At 51.3% G+C, this 23,880-nt stretch overlaps 1 protein-coding gene across 7 annotated transcripts in view; it reads right to left on the reverse strand.

Annotated features, from left to right (window-relative positions):
• DCTN1 (dynactin subunit 1) overlaps nt 1-23,540 on the reverse strand; it is a 30,024-nt gene extending 6,484 nt beyond the window's left edge. The window contains exons 1-17 of one of the 7 annotated variants that reach the window (XM_070379833.1): nt 23,286-23,540; nt 10,499-10,744; nt 10,155-10,233; nt 9,923-9,957; nt 5,455-5,475; nt 3,996-4,187; nt 3,452-3,649; nt 3,102-3,306; nt 2,947-3,025; nt 2,689-2,848; nt 2,475-2,579; nt 2,106-2,297; nt 1,899-2,015; nt 1,501-1,653; nt 743-903; nt 469-637; nt 140-208 (exon numbers count right to left, since the gene is read on the reverse strand). In XM_070379833.1, coding sequence (XP_070235934.1) covers nt 140-208; nt 469-637; nt 743-903; nt 1,501-1,653; nt 1,899-2,015; nt 2,106-2,297; nt 2,475-2,579; nt 2,689-2,848; nt 2,947-3,025; nt 3,102-3,306; nt 3,452-3,649; nt 3,996-4,187; nt 5,455-5,475; nt 9,923-9,957; nt 10,155-10,233; nt 10,499-10,726 — 2,163 coding nt within the window. In that variant the 5' untranslated portion in view covers nt 10,727-10,744; nt 23,286-23,540. Of the gene's footprint in view, nt 1-139; nt 209-468; nt 638-742; nt 904-1,500; nt 1,654-1,898; nt 2,016-2,105; nt 2,298-2,474; nt 2,580-2,688; nt 2,849-2,946; nt 3,026-3,101; nt 3,307-3,451; nt 3,650-3,995; nt 4,188-5,454; nt 5,476-6,845; nt 7,313-9,922; nt 9,958-10,154; nt 10,234-10,498; nt 10,745-12,379; nt 12,596-23,285 lie in introns of those variants that run through there. The other 6 variants (XM_070379828.1, XM_070379829.1, XM_070379830.1 and 3 more) reach the window with 6 other exon arrangements.
• Between the last annotated feature and the right edge of the window lie 340 nt (nt 23,541-23,880).

Here is a 23,880-nt window from a genome sequence, read left to right on the forward strand (position 1 = left end):
ATCCATCAGTGAGCTCTCTGGCTTCCCTGACCTGGCCTTAGTGACCCTGTTCCTTATGTGACACCCTTTGTGGGTGTGATCTGATGTCTTTCATTTCCAATCTCTACAAGGGGCTCAACCATTGGCCCAAACACCTCACCTTAATGTGGTCAGCCAGCTGCATGGTACTGTCCTCAGGTTGTTCAGCAAGGTGGATGCTGTATAGATGCTGAGGAGGGATGGCAAATGAACAGTCTTTAGGCCTTGGAAGAACGAAGCATGCTTCCCAAACTGGAGTTTGAGCCCCAGTGATCAAGGGACTCCAGAGGTATGAAAGAATCCAAAACCCTCAAGGAACTGGATCCTAAGGTGAGTTCATCTAAGAGTTTCACGCCTTCAGCCTGGGACATACAACCCTGGCTACACTGGAAACATCCCCAGAAGAAACCCTCGCTCCTCCTGTGCTAAGCCTCAATTCTCGCCCCAGACCTGGTAGTACTTGATGGCCTTGGTGAGAGGCTCTACGTTGACAGTCTCATCCAGCTGGTCCTTGTGCAGCAGCTCAATGAGGAAGTCCAAGGAGCGTTCGTGGGCACTCATCTCAGGGTAGAGGCTGCCCACCTTCTTATACACGTCCACACTGCACTGAGAGAGGGCACTGGAGACCAGAGAAGGGCCCTGTGAGGCCAGAGTCTACAAGGCAACCTCAGTTCCAGCCAATCTAGGACCCACGGCCCTGCCATGGAGGTCAGGGATCACTTACTGCTCGTAACGATGAAGTGTGGCCTGCAGCAAACTCAGTGAATACACCAGCCCAGCAGCAAAGCTGAGCTGCTCCCCTGCAGCGCCGCGAAGTCCTGGCCGCTCTGAACAGCTCTCACTTAGTTCAAACTTTTCCTGGGCCTGCTTCCGGATTAGCTCTGCCTGTGGGAAGAAGCACCAGAGACGTGGGGCTCAGAGCAGAGGATGGAGAACACAGACTCAGGAGTACAGAGAGCTGAGCAACTGTGGAGGGCATGAAGACACGGGAGAGAAGGCAGAAACAGCTTTTAGACGGGCAGGGAGTCGCACATGGGCAAAGGGCGATGTGACTGCTGGTGCTGACGGAGATTCGGATGCGGGCTGACAGGGCAGCAGGACCAGTGGGACCAGCTCCTTCCTACCTTAAAGCTGCTGCTCCCTCTGCCTTTCCAACTACAGCGTGATCCTGACAGTTATCCCCCACAAACTCCAGTCATCTTCGGGTCTCACCTCAAATGTTACTCCTTCAGTAATAGCCCACTGTCTCCATCAGCTTCCCAGCTGTGCTCTCTCCCAGACACTACCTCCGCTTCACAAGCTGCATCTCCCCTTCATAAAACGCCATCTGTGACATACATCTGTCTGTGATTCTGCGTCCCTGTACTACGTCATAAACCCTGAGAGCAGGACAACGACTGCCACCTCTGCTTGGTGCCCCCAGTGCCTGGCTCACGGCAAGCTCAGCAGCCCCCTGCTGGGAATGTGGCTGACAGACCGTACCTTGCAAATGAGTCGAGGCATGAGCAGCAGCACCAGGACGCAGTCATGGTCCCCACCTGGCCGAAGGAAACTGTCAGGCATGAAGGCTGTCAACAGGGACATGTGCCGGTTGGCCTGGGCCACCTCCATCTGCCTCAACTCCATCTCAATTGCCTGTGAGCGAGACAGGGGAGTGGGTTCTCAGCTAGGCTGCGGAGAACCTCCTAACCTCCATCCCACGTTCCAATGTGTCTCCTGCTTCTAGGGCAGGCCCGGCCAGGAGTCTTCCAAACCACCACACAAAGCACTCCCAACTCCAGGAACCCGAAGGTCAGAACCCCACAGCAGATCAGCCCATGGCCTCACCCAGGCTGGGGTCTCCAACACCCACCCCTCTCCAGCTCACCCACTTTCCTGACCTTAGCATGAGCCTTAGTCTCAGCAAACTTGATCTTGAAGTCAAAAGTCTCTGGAGGTGGCTGCTGCTGCCTCTCCACGGATGCTTCCTGCTGGTTTGTCAGTGCCCGATTCACATCCTGGGGGCAAGGATGGGCGACAAGACACAGCTGAGTCACGGGGGAAGCCCTGGGGCGATTGTGGGCAGAGAGCAGTGGGTGTGCAGGCACCTGCAGGTGGGCAGTCAGCTGGCGGTACTTCTTGATGGTCTGCTGATAGTCTGCGACTGTCTCCTGGGCCGCTTCCACACGCTTCTGGGCATCCCGCACCTGGGCACCTGCCATATCTAGCTGCTCCCGCAGCTCCAGTTCTGTCTCACGTGCATTCTCCTGCAGTTCATCGTTCATTTCATTTATTGCTTCCTGGGAGACAAGGTAGTTGGGGCAAAGAAAAGTCAGAGTCAGGGTAGCAGGCCAGGGTGGGTTCACTCACTACACACCCTACCCAAAGATCAGGGATCACGTCAATCCTTCTCATGGCAAGTCTCTTCCCAAGACCCTCCATCAGGGTTATAAGTCAGCAGTCTGCTCTTCTCTTACCAAGTCCCCCACCGTCTCCTTCAGTTTGCGCACTTTCTCTTCCAGATCCAGGTTCCGGTCTGTCAGCGTCTCTACCATCTCCTCAGCCCCCAGAGCAGCATCTACCTGTGTTAGACAGCGCAAACAAGGAGAAGGATTGAAAGGTGCCAAGACAGAGGAGACATCAGAAGGCGAGCATCGCAGTGCTCTGGGCAAGGGCTTGGGCTGCTCAGACCTGCTCCTTGAGCTCATCAATGGTGCGCTCTGCCTGGCTCAGCTCCTCCTGCAGACGCTCCCGCTGTTGCCTCACAACTTCCAGCTCTTGGTTCTTCTTTTCCATGAGCTTCTGGAGTTTCACATGCTCCTGCTTCTCTGAGGAAGAAAGATCCCGCATTCTGTGGGAAAATGGCAAGAGAGAAGAAGAAAGACCAGGTATCAAGAGTCACTCACGGATTTGGAGACAGGAGAGTGAGCCTGGCAATGAGGACCCTACCTCACTAGGGCATCCTTCAAGCGGGCATTCTGCTCCTCAAGCTGCTTGAGCTGATAACTGGACGCGGCACCATCTGAGCCTGGGGAAGACCATTCATACTTTCAGTCAGGGGTCCAACCCCATCATTTGGCCCCTGGCAGCTCCTGGCCCCTTACCCTTCTCTTCAATCTCAGCTTTGAGGATTTCCAAGTCGGTAGTGAGCTCTTCCACACGCTCCCTCAGCACCTCGGCCTCCTGCTGTAGGGACTCAGCCCGCTCTTCAGCCATCTCCTTGTCCAGAGTGGCCATTTCGATGGCATCAGCAGTGTCAGCCATCTCCTCCATGTAGCGTTCCTTTGCCTCTAGGGCCTCCTTGGCTTCCTGAAGAGAAGTGACGGTTGGGGGTACGATCACAGAGATGCCTCACGAACCCCTTTTCACAGGATAGTCCAGGCTCCAGTTCCAGCTTCCAGCACTTCCTTGGGCCCCTTGCCTCCCCAGACACCCTCTTCATCCCAAGTCCCACCTTCCGAGCCTCCTTGAGGCGCCGCTGCAGGTCTGCCTGCTGCTCCTGCATTTTGCTTTTCCATTCCTGCACCTGCTCCAGCTGGATCTTGTGTTTCTCCAGCTCTTTTAGTTTTGCCTTGTCTTCTGCACGTTTCAGCCGTAGGGTCTCCAGTTTCTCCTCCAGGTCCCGCACCTGGGCCCTCAGCCCCTCCTCTTCCTGCAAAGGAGAGACCCTTCAGTCTGTGCACAGCCTCCCCACTTTTCCCCATCAAGACTGAGCTGGAGAGGAAGGACAGCAATGTGTGCAGAAGTCATTCCAGGTCCAGGGCCAAAGCAAGTGGCATACAAATATCTGTGAAGAGCCCAATCCCTATGGGGGAAGTGTGGAAAGGCAGAGAGGAAAGGGTGGCTTAGCCAGTAATGGGATACTTATATGCTGGGACCCCACCCTTCTAATCCAAGGTTCTGGGTCTCCCTCAACCCGGGGAAACTTCTAAGAGCCTGTCAGGGGTCACAGGCCCCTTTGTGTCTTGGTTCTTCTTTGCTCCAACCCCAGATCTTACCTTAGAGGGGGAAGGAAGTGGGAGTGCTGCTCCAGGAGAGGTGAGGGCCGGCGTGGGGATGATGGGCGCTGCCAGCGGAGTCTGAGCTGGGGTGCTGGGCTCACTGCTGCTCAGCTCACCTGCTGATGCTGAGCCAGAGGGGCCCAGGGAACCACTGGCCCCGGCTACCCCAGTGCTGGCCGGGCGGGTGGGCTATTCCGAGAGGGCAGGGGCAGACCAGAAAAAGTGTAGGGGACAGGGGTGGTAAAAGAGTGAGACAGAATACGAGCATGCGGTGAAGGAAGTGACAGAGGAGGAGAAAGGCAAAGAGTATCACAGGACAGTGAGAACAGAGAAACAGTATGGGCAGAGGGGAAGTGCCACAGTCAGAGGCAGTGACAAAGGGCCGGGCGGGATTTGGGTCGGGGGGTGGCGGGAGAGGGAGGGACGGAGAAAGACATAAGGTTACAAGACTCCTCCCTTGGCACTGACCCCACATTCCTCCAAGGTCTAGCACCACCCTGATAGGGCAGAAGCCCTCACTCCCTTGACCATTCCTTTTGTGACCCACTTGTAATCATTGTAGCAATTTCTTAATACTCCCAGTGCTACTGTTGCTCTGGGCCTGTACCCACCTCCCCCAGAGGGAACAAGCGCCTCAGTGTCATTCCCAGAGAGAAAGAACAGACTGATCTCTAATTTTCACGTTCCCAGAGAAGGCTGGGCTAAAACTGGGGGTCCTGGGCTCTACACTTTGATAAAAACCTCAAGCTCATCCTCCTCCCCCTGGTCTATTTCAGGGGATCCTTCAAGTAAAAGGGCCAGGGTGAAAGTCGTAATCCTTGGCTCTCCTCTGAAACAAGGTCCATACCGCCAACCCATCTGTCACCTCCCTCCTCCAAGACAGAGGGGCTCTAATCAGGTGACAGTACCGGGTCCCTGTGGAGCTGAGGTGCTAGAGCAGACGGCCTGCCCAGTGCTCCTCCCTGGAGCACCGAGCCCTGAAGGCCTCCCAGTGGGCTGACACCCAGAGACCACACGCTATCCATGGACGCCCCCACCCGAGGGGGCCTTTCACAGACACACCCACCTCCGTAGCCCCTGACATTCCAAGTTCTTTTTCACATTTCCTCTAATTCCCCACCCCTTCCCCAACAACACACACACCCCCCCCACAAAAGCCAGTCAAAAGCAGCTGGAAGATGCCCTTCTTCAAGAAAGTCTGCCTTGGCTAAGCACAACCACTCTCGTTTCTCTTCTACACTCAAGCTACTGGCTCAGACATGCTCCTAAGAGCTGGAAGGCACCTTCCCAGGAGGGGCCGGTCCTTACCCTCAGCACCCTCACTCCCCTGAAGAGAACCCGGGACACACTGTGACCAACTTACACTTGCTCATACAAAAGGCCACATACATGCACATGCCTAAGGTATCTGTGTCCACTCAGCAGTGGCTGGTACAGAGGCCTGTTTTTTCCTCACCTTGGGCCGCCGAGTTGTAGTCTGGACAGGCAACAGGAGCCAGAGGAGGAGTAGTCAGGAAAGAAAGGATGACAGCAGAAAGACAGACAGCAGAGGGACAGCAATGAGAGCAGAAGCAGCAGACACGAGGCTGCAGTCAGCAGCCCACCCCTCCTCCCCGACCCGGCCCCATGCCCTCCTTCCCGTGAGTCACCTTGATCCTGCTCCAAGAGCTCAGAACTCCTATTTCCCACTGGTTCCTTCTCCCACTTTTATCCTACCCTGGAAATTCTGTCCCCGTCTCCCAGGCTGAGCCACAGGAGACCAAAGCCAGCAGCTAGTAGAGAGGGTCTCCAGAGACCAGAGAGGAGTCCTCTCACAGCCACCTCTCCCACTCCAGCCCAGAGCCCCGCCCATCCACCACTCCCAAGGACTTTCCCAGGTCAGCCCCTTCCTTTGAGTGCTAGATTCCATACAGGACTCCTGAGAAATACCACGTGACAAGAATGATGATACAAGCCTAGAAGTGAGTGAAACCAGCTAGGGGAGATCAGGTCCCCAAGGGAGCACAGTGCGGCCACACGCCCCACCCCCACCCTCTTCCCCAGGACCAGTTCCTGCAGCAGTCCCCATCCCCAGGGCAGAGGGCTCAGGTGTCACGACCATGAATATTGCATTAGCCAGAAGCCCAGAGATCAGCAAAGTGACCCCACCCGACTGCAAGAAAGGAGGTGGGGGTGGGCAGCAGCACAGGGAAACTACTGCCCTACACCAGATCGGAGACCAACCACCCCGCACTATTGCAAAGTGATAAACACATGATTAACTCCAACTCCCAAACAGTATTCTTGATACCCAGGGTCTCAGAGCTCTGGCAAACACAAGATTTGGCCTGGGCCCTTCTAGGTCTCCAAGGAGACCAACCCCCACGTCTACTACCCTGGGCTAAGCCTCCATAACTGTGTCACAAACTGTTCTAGAGAAAGCCCCTGACACAGACCCCAGTCGGGGAGGGATGCTAGTATTACAACCAAGTGTCATTCTAGCAAAGGTCGAGTGAGGTAGGCTTGCTAGAGGCACAAAGACATCTGGACCTGCTTCCCTAGATTCTCTCCTAGGAAACACATCCAGAGCCAGTTTGCAGCAAAAGCTGCCTGAAGCTCAAGCTGGTGAGGCCACTGGGTACAAGGCCCAAAACACAGATTCAGAGCCAAGAGCAGGAAGGCTAGGGAGCAAACGCCCAGGGTGTGGGGCATGGCAGTGACACACACTCTCCCTGCCCCCCGCCTTCATCCCCATCCTCGTCCCCCAACCAGACAGAGCAAGTCAGTCAGCCCCCACCCCCACCCCAGCAGCCTGCTGCCACCATCACGCTGGCAGCCTGGCAGCAGGACCAGAGCAAGCAAGAGTACCTTTCGGGCTGTCGGTGCCTGTCTCATCATTGCAGAAAACCAAAGAAAGCCAGGAGAGGAAAGAGAAGGAAGGACAGAGGAGGATGGACACACACAGGAAGGACAGGCCAAGGGAGGGAGGGAAAGAGACCGAACAGAGGGAAAGGCGGCGGAGACAGGAGATTAGTGTATCAAATCCCAACAATGCAGCCGCAGCTCCCCGGCCCGGCAGCTCCCCAGCTGGCCAACGGCTGCAGCTCAGATGCGGAAGCCCCCGCCGGTGCACGGTGGGGATGGCCAGGCTCCGGCAGGCACCCGAGAGGCACTCGGGAGGCCCCCGGCCTAGTTCGCCAGCTTAGGCTGACGGCAGCCTCAGTGGCCGCCGCACCAGCTCCACCTGACGTCATGCACCCACCCTCCTCTGCTCCACGAGGGGTGGAGCCACTGCTCCTCAGTCACCTAGCAACCACCAGCTCTGATGGCTCCTCCTCCTCCTCCTCCTGAATGGACAAAGTCCTCTGCTAAACCCACCCTGCTTCCTTCTCCAAAGAACAGGTCCTGGCTGGCTCCTCCCTCTCCCGCATCCCCAAGGATTTGCTCAAAGAAATTGGGCTGGGGGTCCGTCCCATTTCTGTGATGACAGCTCTGGAACCAGGGTATCACTGGACAGGGACATGGGACCTCACTGCTTCATCAGGCCTCTCTCATACTCACACCCCCCTCAGTCTACAACCCCATCAACTCTGCTTCTGTCTCTTATACACACAGATGATATCCTGCTGGTGGCTCATCAGGCGTACACACCCAGCACTCCTGCATCGGCTCTGCGGGGCACACTAAGAAACCCAGAGAACATTCCATCTGGGCAGTAGCAGCTCTAATGACAGCATCTGGCTCCTTTCCCAACTCTCCCTGGGTTGTGGGCAGGTTAGAGCCTGTCTCTAAAGAGCTTCCAGAAAGGACTGGGCACCTTGCAGAGACATCTGGGTCCTCTCTTCCACGCTGCCCCTCAGAGTTCCTTCTTTTGTTCTGGTGCTAGCTCCCTGTTTCCTGTGTTAAGTGATGTGCTGTGAGAGAGCCACTGGAGAGAAATAACTAGGGAAGGACTTGACAACTTGACTGACACTCTGCACCATGACCCAAGGAGGCGCTGTGCCCCGGCGCAGGCAGCCTAGGCTAGGCTTTGCCACATTTCCCTAGTCAGCCGCCAAAAATATCCAGATCTGGGCATGGCTCACATCCCACCCATGGTCGGATCAGACTGCAGCCAGAACCCCTCCATAGACAGTAGACTGCAGGTCCATGCTCTTCTCTATTTGGGGTCTAATGCAAGATGGGAGCCCCAACCAGGAGCCAATAATCAAGGGAAGAAGCCAAGTTCCTGGAATGGGTCCAGTATCCTTTAGAGAATTATCTTCCTTCTTACACCCCCACTCCCTCCAAAGCCAGGACCCCCAAGCAAGTACCATTATGTCATCTCTTCCAAGGCAAGACTCCAAAGTGAGGACCCACCACCAACCAGAAATCAAAATAGAGAAGTTTTACTCTCTCCTCCCACTGCCCCAGTCTAACAGCTCTCCATGCAGAGTCAGAAGGTCCTGACACAGATGGGTAACAAGGAAATCACAGAACTTCATACACACAGCACAGCACATACAGGTCAGACAGGCACATGCAGCTCAGAGACGGCTTGGGCACAGCCCAAAGGCATGAACTGGTGTGGGGAAGTGGTCATGGCAGCAACTTCAGACTGAAAGAGTCTCAGGGGTGGCAGCCCCACTCCAGTGATGGCTGATGGAAGGCTGTAAGGTGTGGGAGGTAGGCCCCGGGCACAACACCAGAGGAAGGAAGAGGCAGGGAAAAAAGGACAGAGCAGAGCAAAGGTGCGCATTCATGGCCACGCCACCCAGAGGCAGGCCCCACTCAGGCTTCCAACTGCTCTTCCTGCGCTCGGTTCCCTGACTCCCACCTACTTAGCTAACCTCACCTCCACACCCTCCGTCTCTCCTGCCACTGACCCTAAGCTCAGGCTAAGTGAGAATGCACTGTAACCCAGTCAATGCTCTTTTCCATGCTGCTGCTATTTACAGTCAAATGCTTAGAGTCTCTGACTAGAAGTCCCGAGGCGATGGGCAGGGGTGTGAGGAGGAATGAGGATCATCCCTAACACAATCTGGGCCTGGACACTGAGCCTGATATCCTCGCACCCCTCAAAGGAACTCTGAAAGCCAAGGCTGCCATTTCCTCTGGCCATCCCAGCCCCAAGGTCACACATACATGCATGTAGCAGCCCACGGACATGCAGGACAGCTGGGCAGGGGGCTCATGGCCCTCACCCACCCAGGCACAAATAGTAAACACACCACCTTCTTAGGCTTCAGTCCCCGCTGCATGAGGAGGTGGAAAGGGCAGAGTTAGAGAACAGAGTTAAACAACACACTGTGCTAGCCGGTCAGACATCTTGGGTGTAGGTATTAAGACCCACAGGCAAACACCGGTATGGGAGGAGCAGGTCACTGTCAAGGCCCGGGTGAGATGAGGCCTCCCTCAAGATCCGCTTCCAGGAGGTCCACACCCTGCCCAGAGGAGCTGGAGAGTCGGGAGCCCCTCCTCACACACCCTGTGCAGAGCAGTGGAGGGGAGCTGCGGTGGGCCCTCTACATACAACCTGAAAAGGTGGCAGAGGGCCCAGCTCCTTCCCACTTAGTTGTGAACCAGAGAGCACCTTCCTCCTCCAGTTTTTACCTTACCCCTACCCTATATCCATCAGATGTCGGCAGCCGCGGGCACCAACAGGTAGGAAGTTGGCAGCAACACTACTAGGGGCAGCCGGTCTTCCCTTCCCCCAGCCTCAGTTCCAACGGAGCCAGAACTTCCGGGCATGGGTAGCTTTTCCCTGCTAGCGCCTTTACACCTACAGCGGCAACGCATACCCAGGAAGTTTCCTCCTCAGAGAGGATGGAGCCTGGAAAGGCCAACTCAGTTCACTGCCTCGGGCGGAAGCAGCAGGAGAGTAAGACCTAGTGTGGGCCTCCCTCCTCTCTTTTTCTTTTCCCCCTTTCCTCCATTACTCCCCACTCCTATCCCTGACTACTTACCAGTTTGCTGGTCTTTGGATTTGAGTCAGCTCCCTCTAGAATGCAAACAGAAACAAAGCGTGTGTTTGTGTAGAGGGATAGGAGCAGAGAACGTCATGGCAGGGTAAGCAAGACGTAACAACAGAATACGGTGGTGACAGAAAATCTCAGGATCCACTGCGGCCCCTTGTTCTGGGGAGAAGTCCTGGGGACTCCTGCGTGTGAGGAGGCAACTTAAGTGGGTGGTTGTTACCTCTTCTGAGGACCTTTGAGGCAGAGGAATCAGGTGTCTCTGGTGAAGTAGTATCCGCTCCATCTTCAAATACCTGGATCTGAGGCCACAGAATAGACTCAATATAGCTAGATCAAGGCTGGATGTAGTATGGGCCCCTCTTCAGGCCCTAAGCAAGCCTAGAGTACAGGGCCGATTCCCTAAGGATAGCTCTCGATCTTCCCTCCCTCGTTACCTCCCACTCTCCCAACCAGAGACTCAGGCTCATGCCCAGGAAAAGAGAACACCAACACACCAGCTGCACATGCAACAGAGCATGTACACACACACACACACACACACACACAGGAGCAGGAAGTGAGTACCTGGGATTGGCGCACAAAGATGCCGTGTCCTTCATCGCAAGTGAAATACTTCCTGCCTTGGACGGTTCCATCATTCTTGCCTTTTGCTTCATCCAGGATCACACCTACCCATTTGCCAGTAGCAAAGAGTGTGGCTCCAACATAGGCCACGGTGCCACGGTGGCCTTTTCCAATCACCTCCACACGGGAGCCCACTCGCAGGGGCCGGGCACTTGCCTCAGCACTCATTCTGCTGCCACTAGGAGTCTGAAAGATACGTGCAAACATACATAGGTAAAAGCCTCAGGTTAAGGGTGTCATCCTAATACAAAAGAGAGGCCCTGATCAGGATCCTGGCCTAAAAAAGGACCAGAAGTCACTTCCCTGAACCCCATTCTCAAATTAAAGTGCCCCCACCAACACTTACCAAATTTCTTTTGGAAAAATGTCAGTATTATGTTCTAAAACTTCTTCAAATTCCCCTGGAATCTGCCAGAATTTTTAAGAGTTTATATTTAACTTTAATAAATCAGAATTCATTGACAGATCTGTGAATGTCAGTCCACATGGCTACTTTCTCAGGAGCACTGTCCGCTAGGAGGGGAATGAAGCTCAAGCAAGTAACTCAGTTTACAGCGGTTCCCCACAACCCAGTGCCTGACACAGAAGTCGGAGCTGGGAAGACAGGTGAGCCAGTGAGTGTTCCCGCAGACTCCTGGCCCCCTCCCTACTTCTGCTTGTCCTCCCTGAGGTTCACTCGGCTCTCTCAGACCTCTCCCTTTCAGTGGCACGCAACTGTGCCTCCTTCACGACCTGGCCTCCCCCGCCCCACCATGACACCCCGAGATGCCTCACCAAGCCCATTCAACCATTTAACTCCCTTCTTCCAGGCCTCAGCCCTGGCCAATCAACTCTATCTATAAGCTCTGCAGATCCTTCACTCGTGCTATCTTGCTACAAATAAATAAATATACAAAGGCCAGGCCAATCTGGTATCTCAGATTTGTCCTGCAAACTGTCCCCCGACTCTGCCCAGTGGCCCAAATGAATGGACAAGCCAAGGGAATAGACTAAACATTGTCCTTGGGAAGCTCTCGGCTTCTGACATACTCGTGATGACAAGACAACATGAAATTAGGTCCCAAATAGGCCCATGGCTTAGAAGAAAATCACACCTAAGCCATTTTTAGCAACAGCAGCTCCATGAACCAGGGGCCTTGCAGCAGAGAATGAGGCATGAAGAAGTGACAGCATGGACCTGAAGACCTCACAGGGCTCCCTTCTGATGCCCCCGCTTGGCTTCATAAGGAAGCTCTGCCAGAGCCAGTCTCTCCCCAACTCTCTTCCCCAAAGAACTCATCCCAGAAGGCGAGGATGCCATTCCCAGGGGCTCTGAGAGGCCAAATCATACCTGGGACAGTTGAGTGACTCTCATGGACCTGACAATAAAGGGAGGTAACAGGCACATCAGGGCCGGCCCCAAAGTCAGAGACTGTCACCACCGTCCTAACCCTAATAAACCTCAGGACCAGGTGGACACAACAGTGGCTACAGAGCCCATCTGAGCCAGAGAGCAAGAAAGTGAGTGACAATCAAGCAGCTCTAAAGAAAGGCGTCATTGAAAGGCCATTCCAACCCACCAACCCATTTGAAATCCCCAGCACAGTGTGCCCCTCAGGAACCTCTGGCCTGAGGTTCAGCTAGAGTCAAAGGTCAGGCCTCACCAGTACCCACAAAGGGCCCAACTCTGGGAAGGGACGCCTATGCGGTCTACCCCCATCAGGGCTGCGAGTGGCCCTGGCCGGGTCCAGCTTTGTCTCCCAGCCCCCACAGCACTGTCCACAGGCACCCAGGCCTTCTCCAGCAGCCCTCCCATGGCCATCCCAGATCAGGGCCACTTACCCGGCTGTACACGTGCCTCTTGCTCTGGGCCATGTTGCTCCCTCGGCCTCCACCCCCTCCCCCAGCTGACCAAAGACAGAGAGAAAAGGCAGAAACCTAGGCAGGAGGGCTAGGGCTCCAGGCCCTCATGGACAAACACAGAAGCCGGCAGGCGTGGCCCTCCCCTGTCCATGGACCTCACTGGGTGGCCTACTGGGGTAGGGGAGGGAACGGAGAAAGGGGCTGAGGAGCAAGTCCCCTCTGCTGCTGGAGGATTCCTGAACCCAGAGACACCGAACCCCGCTTGCCAGCTGATGAGTCTCACTCTGCGCTAGTGCTGCTCTAGACTTGTCAGGAGCCGAGCTAGCCTCTGGGTCCTAGTGCCCCCCTGCTGCACCTGGGCCAGTCCAGACAGACAGAGAAGGAGCGACGCGGGCCCACGCCACAGACTCTCAACACTCACCTGTAGAGGGCACTGTCCTATGCTGGGAGCACAGCCCTGATGACTCTCCTGGTCAGCATCCCCTCACCATCTCTGCCACCCGCCCATCCCCGCGATGTTAGAGGGCAGCGGACCTGCCAGCATCAAGTGACACTTCCAAACAATCAGCCTCCCAGGGCTTCCTCCCAGCCAGAAGAAGGGTCTCTCACCCCCTTTCTGATGCTCTTCCTTCTCCCTCCCCTTTCTAAACTTGGGAGTCAGGTTCAAACCCACGTGATCAGGGTTTAAATTTCCATCTCACCCTGGGCCAGAGCAGCCAGGCCCCATGCCCAATACTTAGCAAAGGAAGAGCAGCAATAGAGACAACTCCACACACACACACACACACACACACACACACACACAGCAAAGCAAGCCAAGTACTCCAGCTTCCCCCAAACTGGCAAAGGTTGCCATGCCCCTAAGTAGCCAACAAAATTGTCCTAGGGTCTGACCTATGGCTCCACCAGGTCAGTATGGACATAGATCCCCTGGGCTGAGGGCTACCTGTCTTGTCCACACTGGGCTTCACTGGCCGAACAGGGTCTTCCTCCATTCCACCCTTTCTAAGGAAAACCACATAGCCTAATAGAATGACAGCCAACAACCAGATATAGGGCCCCCAAAACACCTCTCCACATCTCCAATGCTGGTCAGACCCCCTAGGAAACCATTTCTCTCCTCTCCTGCAACATATCCATGCTGCCCCTTCCTTTCCCTATTTACCATTACGCAGGGCCACACAGCTCCTTGCAAACTGGACTTCTGCATGTTCAGAGCACCTTACAGTCTACAGAGCACCTTAAAAAAACAGTCGTTAGTACTATGGTTAAGAGTACCAGTTCTAGACTCAGACTGCTTACATTCAATTCATGGCTTCACTATTTGATAGCTACAAAAACTTGGTCCAGCTGCTTAACATCTTTGAGCCTCAATCTGCTCATTTGTCAACTGTGAGCAAAGAACATCTCAGAGCTGCTGTGAGGACTAGCTGAGACAATCCATGTATAACATTTAGGACAGCGCCTGGTATTCAATGAGTACTCAACAAAAGTTAGCTAATAACAAAAGTTATCATCAAATCTGGACATCAAAATAACCCCACAGAGAGGCAGGCTAGGAACAACGCTGACAAGAAACTGGGGCTTGGAGAACGGAGTAACTTCTCTGAAGTTACACAGAAGACAAGGAGAGGAGCCAAAACTAGAGCCAAAGCCTGAATCAGAACCCTGTGCACTTTTACTCTCTGTTACCACACTTAGTTCTAGGCCTCCAAAAAAACATGTTCTTCCTCCGGACCACATTATCTTCCAAGATTCAAAAGAGCACACGTCTAAGGATATCACAGAGCTCTCCAGCAACACAAGTATATACAGTCATAGCATACTGAAAAGCAGAGACATTACTTTGCCAACAAAGGTCCATCGAGTCAAGGCTATGGTTTTTCCTGTGGTCATGTATGGATGTGAGAGTTGGACTGTGAAGAAAGCTGAGAGCCAAAGAATTGATGCTTTTGAACTGTGGTGTTGGAGAAGACTCTTGAGAGTCCCTTGGACTGCAAGGAGATCCAACCAGTCCATTCTAAAGGAGATCAGCCCTGGGTGTTCTTTGGAAGGAATGATGCTAAAGCTGAAACTCCAGTACTTTGGCCACCTCATGCGAAGAGTTGACTCATTGGAAAAGACTGATGCTGGGAGGGATTGCGTGCAGGAGGAGAAGGGGACGACAGAGGATGAGATGGCTGGATGGCATCACTGACTCAATGGACGTGAGTCTGAGTGAACTCCAGGAGTTGGTGAGGGACAGGGAGGCCTGGCGTGCTGCGATTCATGGGGTCGCAAAGAGTCGGACACGACTGAGCGACTGAACTGAACTGAATTTCTTGGATGCTGTTTCTTCTATAAAGTAAGACCATCACCCGGCATATCTACATTAATATTCAAATAAGATAAAGCATATAAAAGTACTCTATAAAAAGTGCAGAAGCTGTACAGGTCTTAAAATGTCTAGGCAATACATATTATAAGGAACTACAGAGAGGAGCAAGGTGAGCTAGAAAGAAAAGGGGTACTTGATTATGCCTTATATGAGGTTTTCTTGCGGGGGGCGGTGTGGAAAGGAAAGGCCTACAAACATAATTTGTGACTACAGTATGAATAGACAAAGAATAATTCTGCTTGAGTGGGGAAAATTAAAGATGCCTAGCTTGGCTGAAGTAAAGAATTCTAAATGAGTTCTCCTATCAAACTGTAAGCCTGTTAAAGCAGACTCCACAACTTTTCCTCTTTATGATTCCATCAACTCTTGGCACAGGGTGTCAAACATTTTGAATGAACTAACACTGATGTTGAGATGTATTAGAAGGTAAATATGGATAGATTCAGGGAGTTTAACAACAGGTAGAGATAGATGAATTGGATCCAATAGCAACAGGAAGCCAGACTCTTCCTGAGCAGGAGACTGGCATAGTGAAAACTATTTTAGGAACATCAAACAGGTGGTGGACAGAGGGATGGAGTTGAGGCATAGCAACTTGATAAAGACAGGGATGACAGCAAGGACACTACCGGCAATAATGAGCAAGGGTTGGAGGGGGTCTGAAGTGGGCTCAAAAGAGAAAAAGAAAGGGAAGAAGAAATGGACCAATTCAGAGACACCACCAAAAAAAAAAAAAAAAAACAAAAAACAACCCTGAGAAGGACCTAAGATAGATCAAACATGGGGAAAGCAGCAGCAGGCCTGTCTGGGCTCTGGAGATGGACAGATCTGGATACAGCTTTGGTTCTCCCATTTCCTCACCGGTATGACTCTAGCTAACATATTTTCAGAGCCCTCGTTACCTTATCTGAAAAAGGGGGGAAATAATACTTATCTCACAGGGATGCTGTGAACATTAACTAAGACAGAAGTAAAGCATTTAGCACAGCGCTTAGCACAGAACACGTGCTCAACAAATTGTAGACGCTGTTTTCGTCATCACTGAGAGGGCACATCAATGACAACTGCACACAGTAGGAACTCAGGTGTTGCACGAATAAGTGGGTGCAGAGATGAGTGCATGGCCAAGTAAAGGGATGAAGAAACCTGGGGTTTCTCAAGCAGGAGCAACGAGAATGATGATAACAGAGTTGGGAAGGGAAACCGAACATGTTAAGAGAGAGGAAATAAGTCACAAGGCCTTCTCAGGGGCAAATTTAACTGTGACCACTAACACATGAATTTCACGATCTCCTTCCAACACGAACCTGTGATGACGACAACACGGATTCCATTATTTCCATTTTACAAGTCTCAAAAGTCAAACAACTCATCTAAGTCTCATAGCCAGTGGGGCACATTTGACTAGCTGGAAATTGCAATCCACTCCAGTATTCTTGCCTGGGAAATCCCACAGACAGAGAAGCCTGGCGGCTACAGTTCATGGGGTCGCAGAGAGTCAGACACGACTGGAACGGCTAAACAACAACAACAGGTAGGTGATCCTTCAACAGCATCTTTGAGACCCATCCCAAGTCACACAGAACACTTCTAAGTTAGGTGTTACCTCAACCAGAAAACAGATACTCCCTGGATTTCTAATCCATTTTTCTTCCCAATGACATTAAAAATTGCTAAAAAGTCTAGGAAAACGGAAGAAACAAGGGACACAAATCTAAGTCTGATAAACAGGTTACCAGTGGACTTGGTGAACATTTCAGAAATGACAGGAAAAGAAGTAGATGATTGTGAATTAAGGAGGAACTGGTAAGGAGGAAAAGTCTCTTTGGCACCCAGTCTGCACCATTTCCACCTTGCTTTTTACTGGTATACCAGAATCCTTTGAGCCCCTGACCTCTTCTTGTCTCACCTTACCAAACCTTGATCCTGGGCTAACCCAATCGTTTGCTTTCTCTGATTCCACCTGTGGAGGTCTGAAATTCAGGCAGTCTAACAGCAGGGTCCACACACTTGCATCAGGCACTGGGTATTTTGATTTGGTTGCAAAGAGATAAAATGAAACATAAAGGTAATCAGCAAGATACAGATTTTCTTAAAACTAGGGTGCAGTTGTACATCTCTAAGGGGAGGGATACGTGTGGATATAAGTCCCTCAGGAGTCAGGAAAGGAGATGGGAACAGAAGCTTGGGGACTGGAAGCTCGGAAGGCTGGATTCCTGATATACCCGGAAAGAAGATACACGGAGCCTTTTGTTCCTGCCTTGCAAATCTCACAGACAGGACCGAGACCCTAAACAGACTTTTTTTTTAACCTCTCCAAGCTCTTCATTTATTCCCAGAAATTTCTGTAGCCCACTCCCAAACTGAAAACAGGTCTACTCCCTCCCAGGATATTCCCCTCTAGGAATATCCAGTGACCGCCAGACCACTTCCAAAGGGCCCAGACCTCCAGCAAGGAAAGCTACACAATACGCCTCACTTATCCTCAAGAAAGGTGCTTTTGCAGCAAGGCAACAGGCACTTGAGTCCAGCCCTGTATTTGAGAACCACAACCCTCCCAGAGCTAGTGGGAGTCCTAGTTAACAGACTGCTGCTTCCTCCCCTCGATCAACCAACAAGTCCCTGGCACTAGGACCCTGAGGACGGGGAACTCTGAGCCTGCGCTGTAGAGAGAGAGATGCACCATTTCACAACTTCAGCAAAACCCAAAGCAGCCAGCAAAGCCACAGCCACCTCGGCTATGCTTGGCTCTGCCTTTTGGGCAGCTCACCAGCCACTCCCCAGAAGCAGAGCATTCTGTCCTTTCTCTGTTTAAACCCACGTCATCAACTGATCATAACGGAAATCAATCCCCTCAAGTCACCAAGCAAAGGCGTATCCATGGCAACCTCAAGAGGAAGGACACAGAAATGATGCTCCAGTGGCTGCAGCAGGAAAAGGTAAGTCCATTCTCTTCCATCCATGCCATCTCATCATTCTCCTCTTTCACTCAAGTCAGGTGTGCACCTTACCGACAAATTCTATCACACCAATGGGGAAACATCAAAATTGAGTGTTAATAATGCATGTTATTATGAAAGGTTATAGATCTGCCTAGTTCCATAACTGGCAGAAAAAAATTTTTTCTCTGGTTGAGACAAGATCTCTTTTCTTATTCACCATCTCAAGTGACACAGCGTCAGGCTGCAATACGTAACAAATCATTACAGTCACTTGTCCTTCTAGTCAGGCTGCTGGGAAGTCACATAAGGATTTCAGAATTCCATATGTAGTTGCAAAAAGATAGCAGCAACCCTGACCCCACCACCCTGCCCACCCATCCACTATCATACCCACAGACTGCCCTGGTAAAGCTCCCCCCTTATCAGCCCTAAACTCCAGCCCCTTATGACCAGAAACTGGGACTTGGGAGCAAATTTTTGCCTTTCTCTGATGCCTCAGAGAAGGAATGCCATTTCTGCAGAAACAAGAGATTCATCAAACGTAAATACTACTGTTCCATGCCTCAATTTCTTCTTTTGTAAAACACAGGTAATAACAATACTTTTCTAACAGGGCTGAAAAGCACTTATAAGAGTGCCTGGGATGACACATTCAATAAATGCCAGCCATAATTATTACGAAGAAGAGGAAAGAGAGACCTCAGTGCAGGATTCAAGTTCAGAAGTATGCAATGTTCTTGGAGCGATCTTGAGTCTGCTCTCTTTCCCTTTCCTCTCTGGACAGTTGTTTAAGCCTTCCCTTGCCACTCTCAAGTCCGTGTTCCTATCTGAGCCCACACCAGAGCCCCTCCCCCAACAGATAACCTTGCTGAGAAAGGAGACAGACCCTATTTGCAAATTTAGATGTGTCCATCATTGCCTCTTTCTTCCTACATTCTTTCCCTTTCTTCAGTCATTCCTCTTCAAAAGAAATGATGTCTTCTTTTCAGACAACCCTCCACCCTCCTCTGCGATCATCTTTTCCTTTGCGCCTTCAAATGTGACCTCTCATTGGATAGCCCACGCTCAAGACTTCTAGAAAAACCTGACGCTTGTCTCTGCTACTCCTCCACAAGCTGCCATCATCTTCCTTCCTTCCTTGCCAAACTACTCAGAGCACATCCTCCTTATCCTCACTTTCCATCCACTCTTCAATTGACTTGGCTCCTGTCCTTATGACTCCACTAAAGCTGCTCACACTAAAAAAAAAAATGAGTCCTGGTAACCACAATCTCTTAACTGCCCAATCTCCACGTACATTTTCCAAGCTCATCCTACTCGACCTCCCTGTAGCAACAGACGCTGCTGATTTTCTTCCTGCAACTTTTTCCTCTGTAGCTCCCTGGACAACATTCTCTCTTACCTTGCCCACTAAGCCTTGTCATTTCCTCTGTCACCTTCAGCCTTCTGTAAGCATGACTGGGATCATCCATTCCAACAGCATCATCCACCACCCCAAGACACAAACTCTCTTCTGAACTCCAGACCCACATTTCCACCTATCTGTTAAGGGCCACAGACCCCCAAATTCAACATGACCCAAAACACATGGAATCTTCCCCCAGCAAATGTTCCTCTTCTATATTCTCCTTTTTACTGGTACCACCATCCATCCAGAATAGAAAACTGAGTCATCCTGGACAATTCCCTCTCTTGTTCTCAATTAATTAGTCCTTACATCAGGGAATCTCTGTCTCTACAATCTCTGATTCCTCCCCTTCTTCCCATTCACACTAATCCTTAATTCAGCCTGAAGCCAAGCCCAGGTTGTTACAAGATTCTCCTGATGTTCCTTATCCAGATCCTCCCCTTTCAGTCTATTTCCACAATTAGCTTCCCAAAATATAACCACATCACCTCCCTGCCTGAAAACCTCCAGAGACTTCCCTCCCACAAAACTGCAGGCCATTAAAAACCTGGCCTCATTATGAATCTAATCTCATCGATCACCCCTTCTTTGATCCCCAAATCCTCTTAGAAACTTGGATCCACCTATCTTGAAATGAAGAAGTGAAGTGAAGTCATTCAGTCGTGTCCGACTCTTTGCGACCCCGTGGACTGTAGCCCACCAGGCTCTTCCATCCATGGGATTCTCCAGGCAAGAATACTGGAGTGGGTTGCCATTTCTTCCTCCAGGGGATCTTCCCGACCCAGGGATCGAACCCAGGTCTCCCACATTGCAGGCAGATGCTTTAATAACCTCTGAGCCACCAGGGAAGCTTCCTTACAATACTGTCTTCCTTATCCCATCATGAATTCCTCCAGGGCAAAGTTTTTATTCATCTCAATTATCCTAAGCACTGAACAGAGAAGATACTCAATGTTGAACAGAAGCCTGTACCAACATCAGGCTCTAGGGATATAAGTTGGCTCTGATAGGTTTCCCAGAGACACCATGGGGGAAATACAACATACACCCCAGCAAAGGTAGCTCTTTCTTCTCCAGTTAGGAGCCTAAGAAACTAAAACTGCGGGCACAGCTCCAGTTCCTATGGAATTCAGCAGTGGCAATAAATCTCAATTTCATATGCTTCTAAGGTAAAAGGACAAGAGAAAGAAAGACCTCTAGGCTCTAGAGGAAGTGTAGATCTGGGAAAATAGCTTCAGTAAGGTTTTAGGAATGACAAGGATCCAGTCTCTGTTTCCTTGAAACCCTCAGTGGATACGTCAGAGCTTAGGGAGGTCAGACTGGATAACCAATTTGTCAGCCAAGTACAACCAGTACGAGCTGGAACTTCGAAAGAAAAATTATATAAAACCACATCCAGAGACTTCAGGATGGCAAGGACCCTAAGATAGACTTGAATCAGTCAACTGCTCAGCACTTACCTTCTCAGGGGACACTGAATACCCAGTTCTCATTTCCCTTGGCATGGGACAGATAACCAAAGCCCCACACACCACCTGGTATCTGTAGACAGGCCAAAGCTAGGAATCCTCTACAATGCCTTCTGACCTATAACTCCAAAGAGCTACTAACAATATCAGGTCTGTCAGAGTACAAGCTATGGCAGCTGTCAGTCATGTACTATGATTTTCCCACCCATTTTGACTCTTCCCTAACAACTTCTTTTCCTCTGCACTCTCGTTCAGTCAGGCCCAACTTATCAATTCTTTCTCAGTATTGTCTTTTGCATTCTTCCTTTCTCCTCTGTTACCACTGTCATCACTTTGGTCTGCCATGTAATAGCTTTGAAAATTAAGACAAATCGTTTACCCACTTTGGTGCCTCATCTATAAAACAGGGTCACAGCTGCTCTGCCTACCTCACAGGAAAGGCTGTCTGTGAAAAGTTCTGTAAAGTGTTACATAAATAGAAGGCATTACTATTATCATCATCCTAGGCCATCTTTACTGGTATGGGAAGCCTGTCTGGCTCCCTGCCTCTCTCTTTCCTCATTTCCAACCACATTATACACTACGGGAAAACCACTACACACTGTAAAATATTGCTTTGCCCCAAATCTTTCAGTGACATAACATTTCCTACTTGAGTCAAACCGTTCTGGATCTGACGTATCTCGGCACCACTATCAAATGCTTAGGATGCTTCCCCTGGTTTTGCAAGCCCCACTCGTCCTTCAAAGTCCTGCTACAACTCCACTACCCTCCACACAGGAGGACAAGATTTAAGAGACAGAAATCTGAAACAATGCCAGGGAAGAATAAAGGACAATTCAGTTTGGGGAAAACATGGTAGAAACACTGTCTTAAACATCTCACACTTTAAGAGGCTGTGCCACACAGCTTGTGGGATCTTAGTTCCCTGAGCAGGAATTGAATCTGACCCTTGGCAGTGAAAGAACTGTCCTAACCACTGGACTGCCAGGGAATTCCCAAGACTCATCTTTTAAAGAGGAATTATATTTTTTATTTCTCTGATTCTAAAAGATAAGCTAGGATCAACAAGATGGAAGTTATAGAGAGGTATTTTAGCAACATGAAAAACTTCCATATTGAGCTATTTCATGATGAAATGGGATGCCTTACATTCAGTAAATTCCCCATTACTAGAAATGTTCAAGCCCAAACTGGCCACTGGGCAAGAATATTTTAGAAGGAATTCAACTATCACAAGATCTGAAAGAAACAGTTGCGCTCTTCCAGTCCAGTCTCCTATTTTACAGGCCTGGACAGGAGGAGAGATTATTCAAGGCAGCACAGCTTGTTCTGGAGGGCAAGGAATAGAACATGGTCTCTTTCAACCCAGAGACCCACACCCTTGTGCTCAAAGTGTATGTGGTCCACGGACCACCAGCATCACCTAAGAACTTGTTTAAAATGTAGAACCAACCAAAGCATGTACTTTAACAAGACCCCTAGGTGTATGCACCATTCAAGTTCGAAAAGCACTGACCTAAACTCCCCCTTCCAAATCTTGAGTTTCCAATTCTGAAACTCCATTTTCCAAATTGTCTTATATGCTCAAGAGGTAATACCAAAAAAAAAAAAACACAGTATTTTCCACCCAAATTTGGGAAACTCCATACTATACTTCCAGTGGGAAATTCTTGGTAAAAATACTATTAGCATATTGAAAGCTGAAGTTTCTAAATATGCATTTGCTGCATGCTAAGTTCCTTTAGTTAAGTCAGACTCTTTTGTGACCCCACGGACTACAGACTGCCAGACTCCTCTGTCCATCCGATTCTCCAGGCAAGAATACTCGAGTGGGTTGCCACGCCCTCCTCCACAGGATCTTCCCCACCCAAGGATAGAACCTGTCTCCACCGTTGGCACGGGAGTTCTTTACCACTAGCGCCACCTGGGAAGAGAAAACTTGAACCATGAAGTTTCTAAACATATTTGAGCACAAAAAGCCTTTTGGGAACATTTGTCATTTACTACTATCGTTAACATCCCCGTGCCTTGGGCCTCGGCCGTAGTCTAGGTAAAGGACGTCAACCTTCACCTCATTGTTCCCTGACCCTCTGTGCCTTAAGCATACTGGATTGGTCAGGATGAGCTTGCTGGTCTCCACACTGTAACAAAAGAGGGTACATTTCTAAATCACCGCCTCTTGAAAAACAGCGGAGCTCCTCATCTGTGTGATTTAGTTTGGGGATGCGCATCATGACTGCTCAAGAGTCACCCTGCCAGTGAAGGCGGACCCCAGGAATGGTAGACAGACACACCAAAAGCATATCGGCCTCCAGCTTTAGTCCTCTTTTTTCTTTTTTCTGTTTGACACAACTTTTCAGCCATGTGCCCCACTGGAAACCTGTAGCTTGGAATAGGTTCAGGAGTGCCTTGCACGTTCCCAGGAAAGGAGGGGAACCCCTGCAGTTCCGGAAGAACTGGGAGACGCAATCACTCTGACCCCGCCAGCCTAAGAGCTCAGACGGGTCAGACCAGGCCAGACCCAGGCGGGTGCCCACCCCCACCGCGGCCCACCCCTGCCGACCCCTGCCCGGCACACCGGGCTCCCGGCCGCGCCCCAGGCGAGCGCCGAGCCCCCAGAACACAGCCAAGAGCCTTGCGAACACGGCGGAGGAGGAGGCAGTTGCCATGGTCGCCGCCTCCGTACCTGTACTGTCAGGGGCTCCGCGCCCGGCTCCGGGCCCCACTGGCGACCGACGCCCAAGCCTTAGCGGGGTCCCACCCCGCCCGCACGGGCTGCCCGCCGTGCCGCCAGACCCCTGTAGGCCCACTCCAGGACCTCTAGTCTCTGAGGCCCAGAGGTGTTCTGGGTCGGGGGGAACACGCTACTCTTCCCCGAAGACCAGCCCGGGTTAAACCCTGCGAGCTGAGCGCAGCCGGGGAGACTTCGATCAGGCACAAAGCCGGACACCTGGAGCGAAATTTGCGCGTGCGTACTGTACGGGAAGCCGATTAGGACCACGGGGGAGAGGCGCGCGGTGGCCAGCGCCCTCTGCCGGCAGAGGGTAGACAACATAGAGAAGGCCTGGACGACTCTTGCTTTGGTCAAAGTTCCCCCAGAAACTCGCTACGCTTTTCCGTGCTAGGCTATTAATTAAAACAGTAGTGGTAAATATAAAATAATGAAAATGTACATAATGAACTCCGGTAGTTTTTAATTTAAAAAACACTTGGGCCGGGGTTGCCGCAGCTGCCGGGCACTTCAGCTTCGCGAAGGCTTGCAGGCATCTGGCGCGCTCGCG

The sequence above is a fragment of the Bos mutus genome, chromosome 11 (genome assembly GCF_027580195.1).
Source record: "Bos mutus isolate GX-2022 chromosome 11, NWIPB_WYAK_1.1, whole genome shotgun sequence".
NCBI lineage: Eukaryota > Metazoa > Chordata > Mammalia > Artiodactyla > Bovidae > Bos > Bos mutus.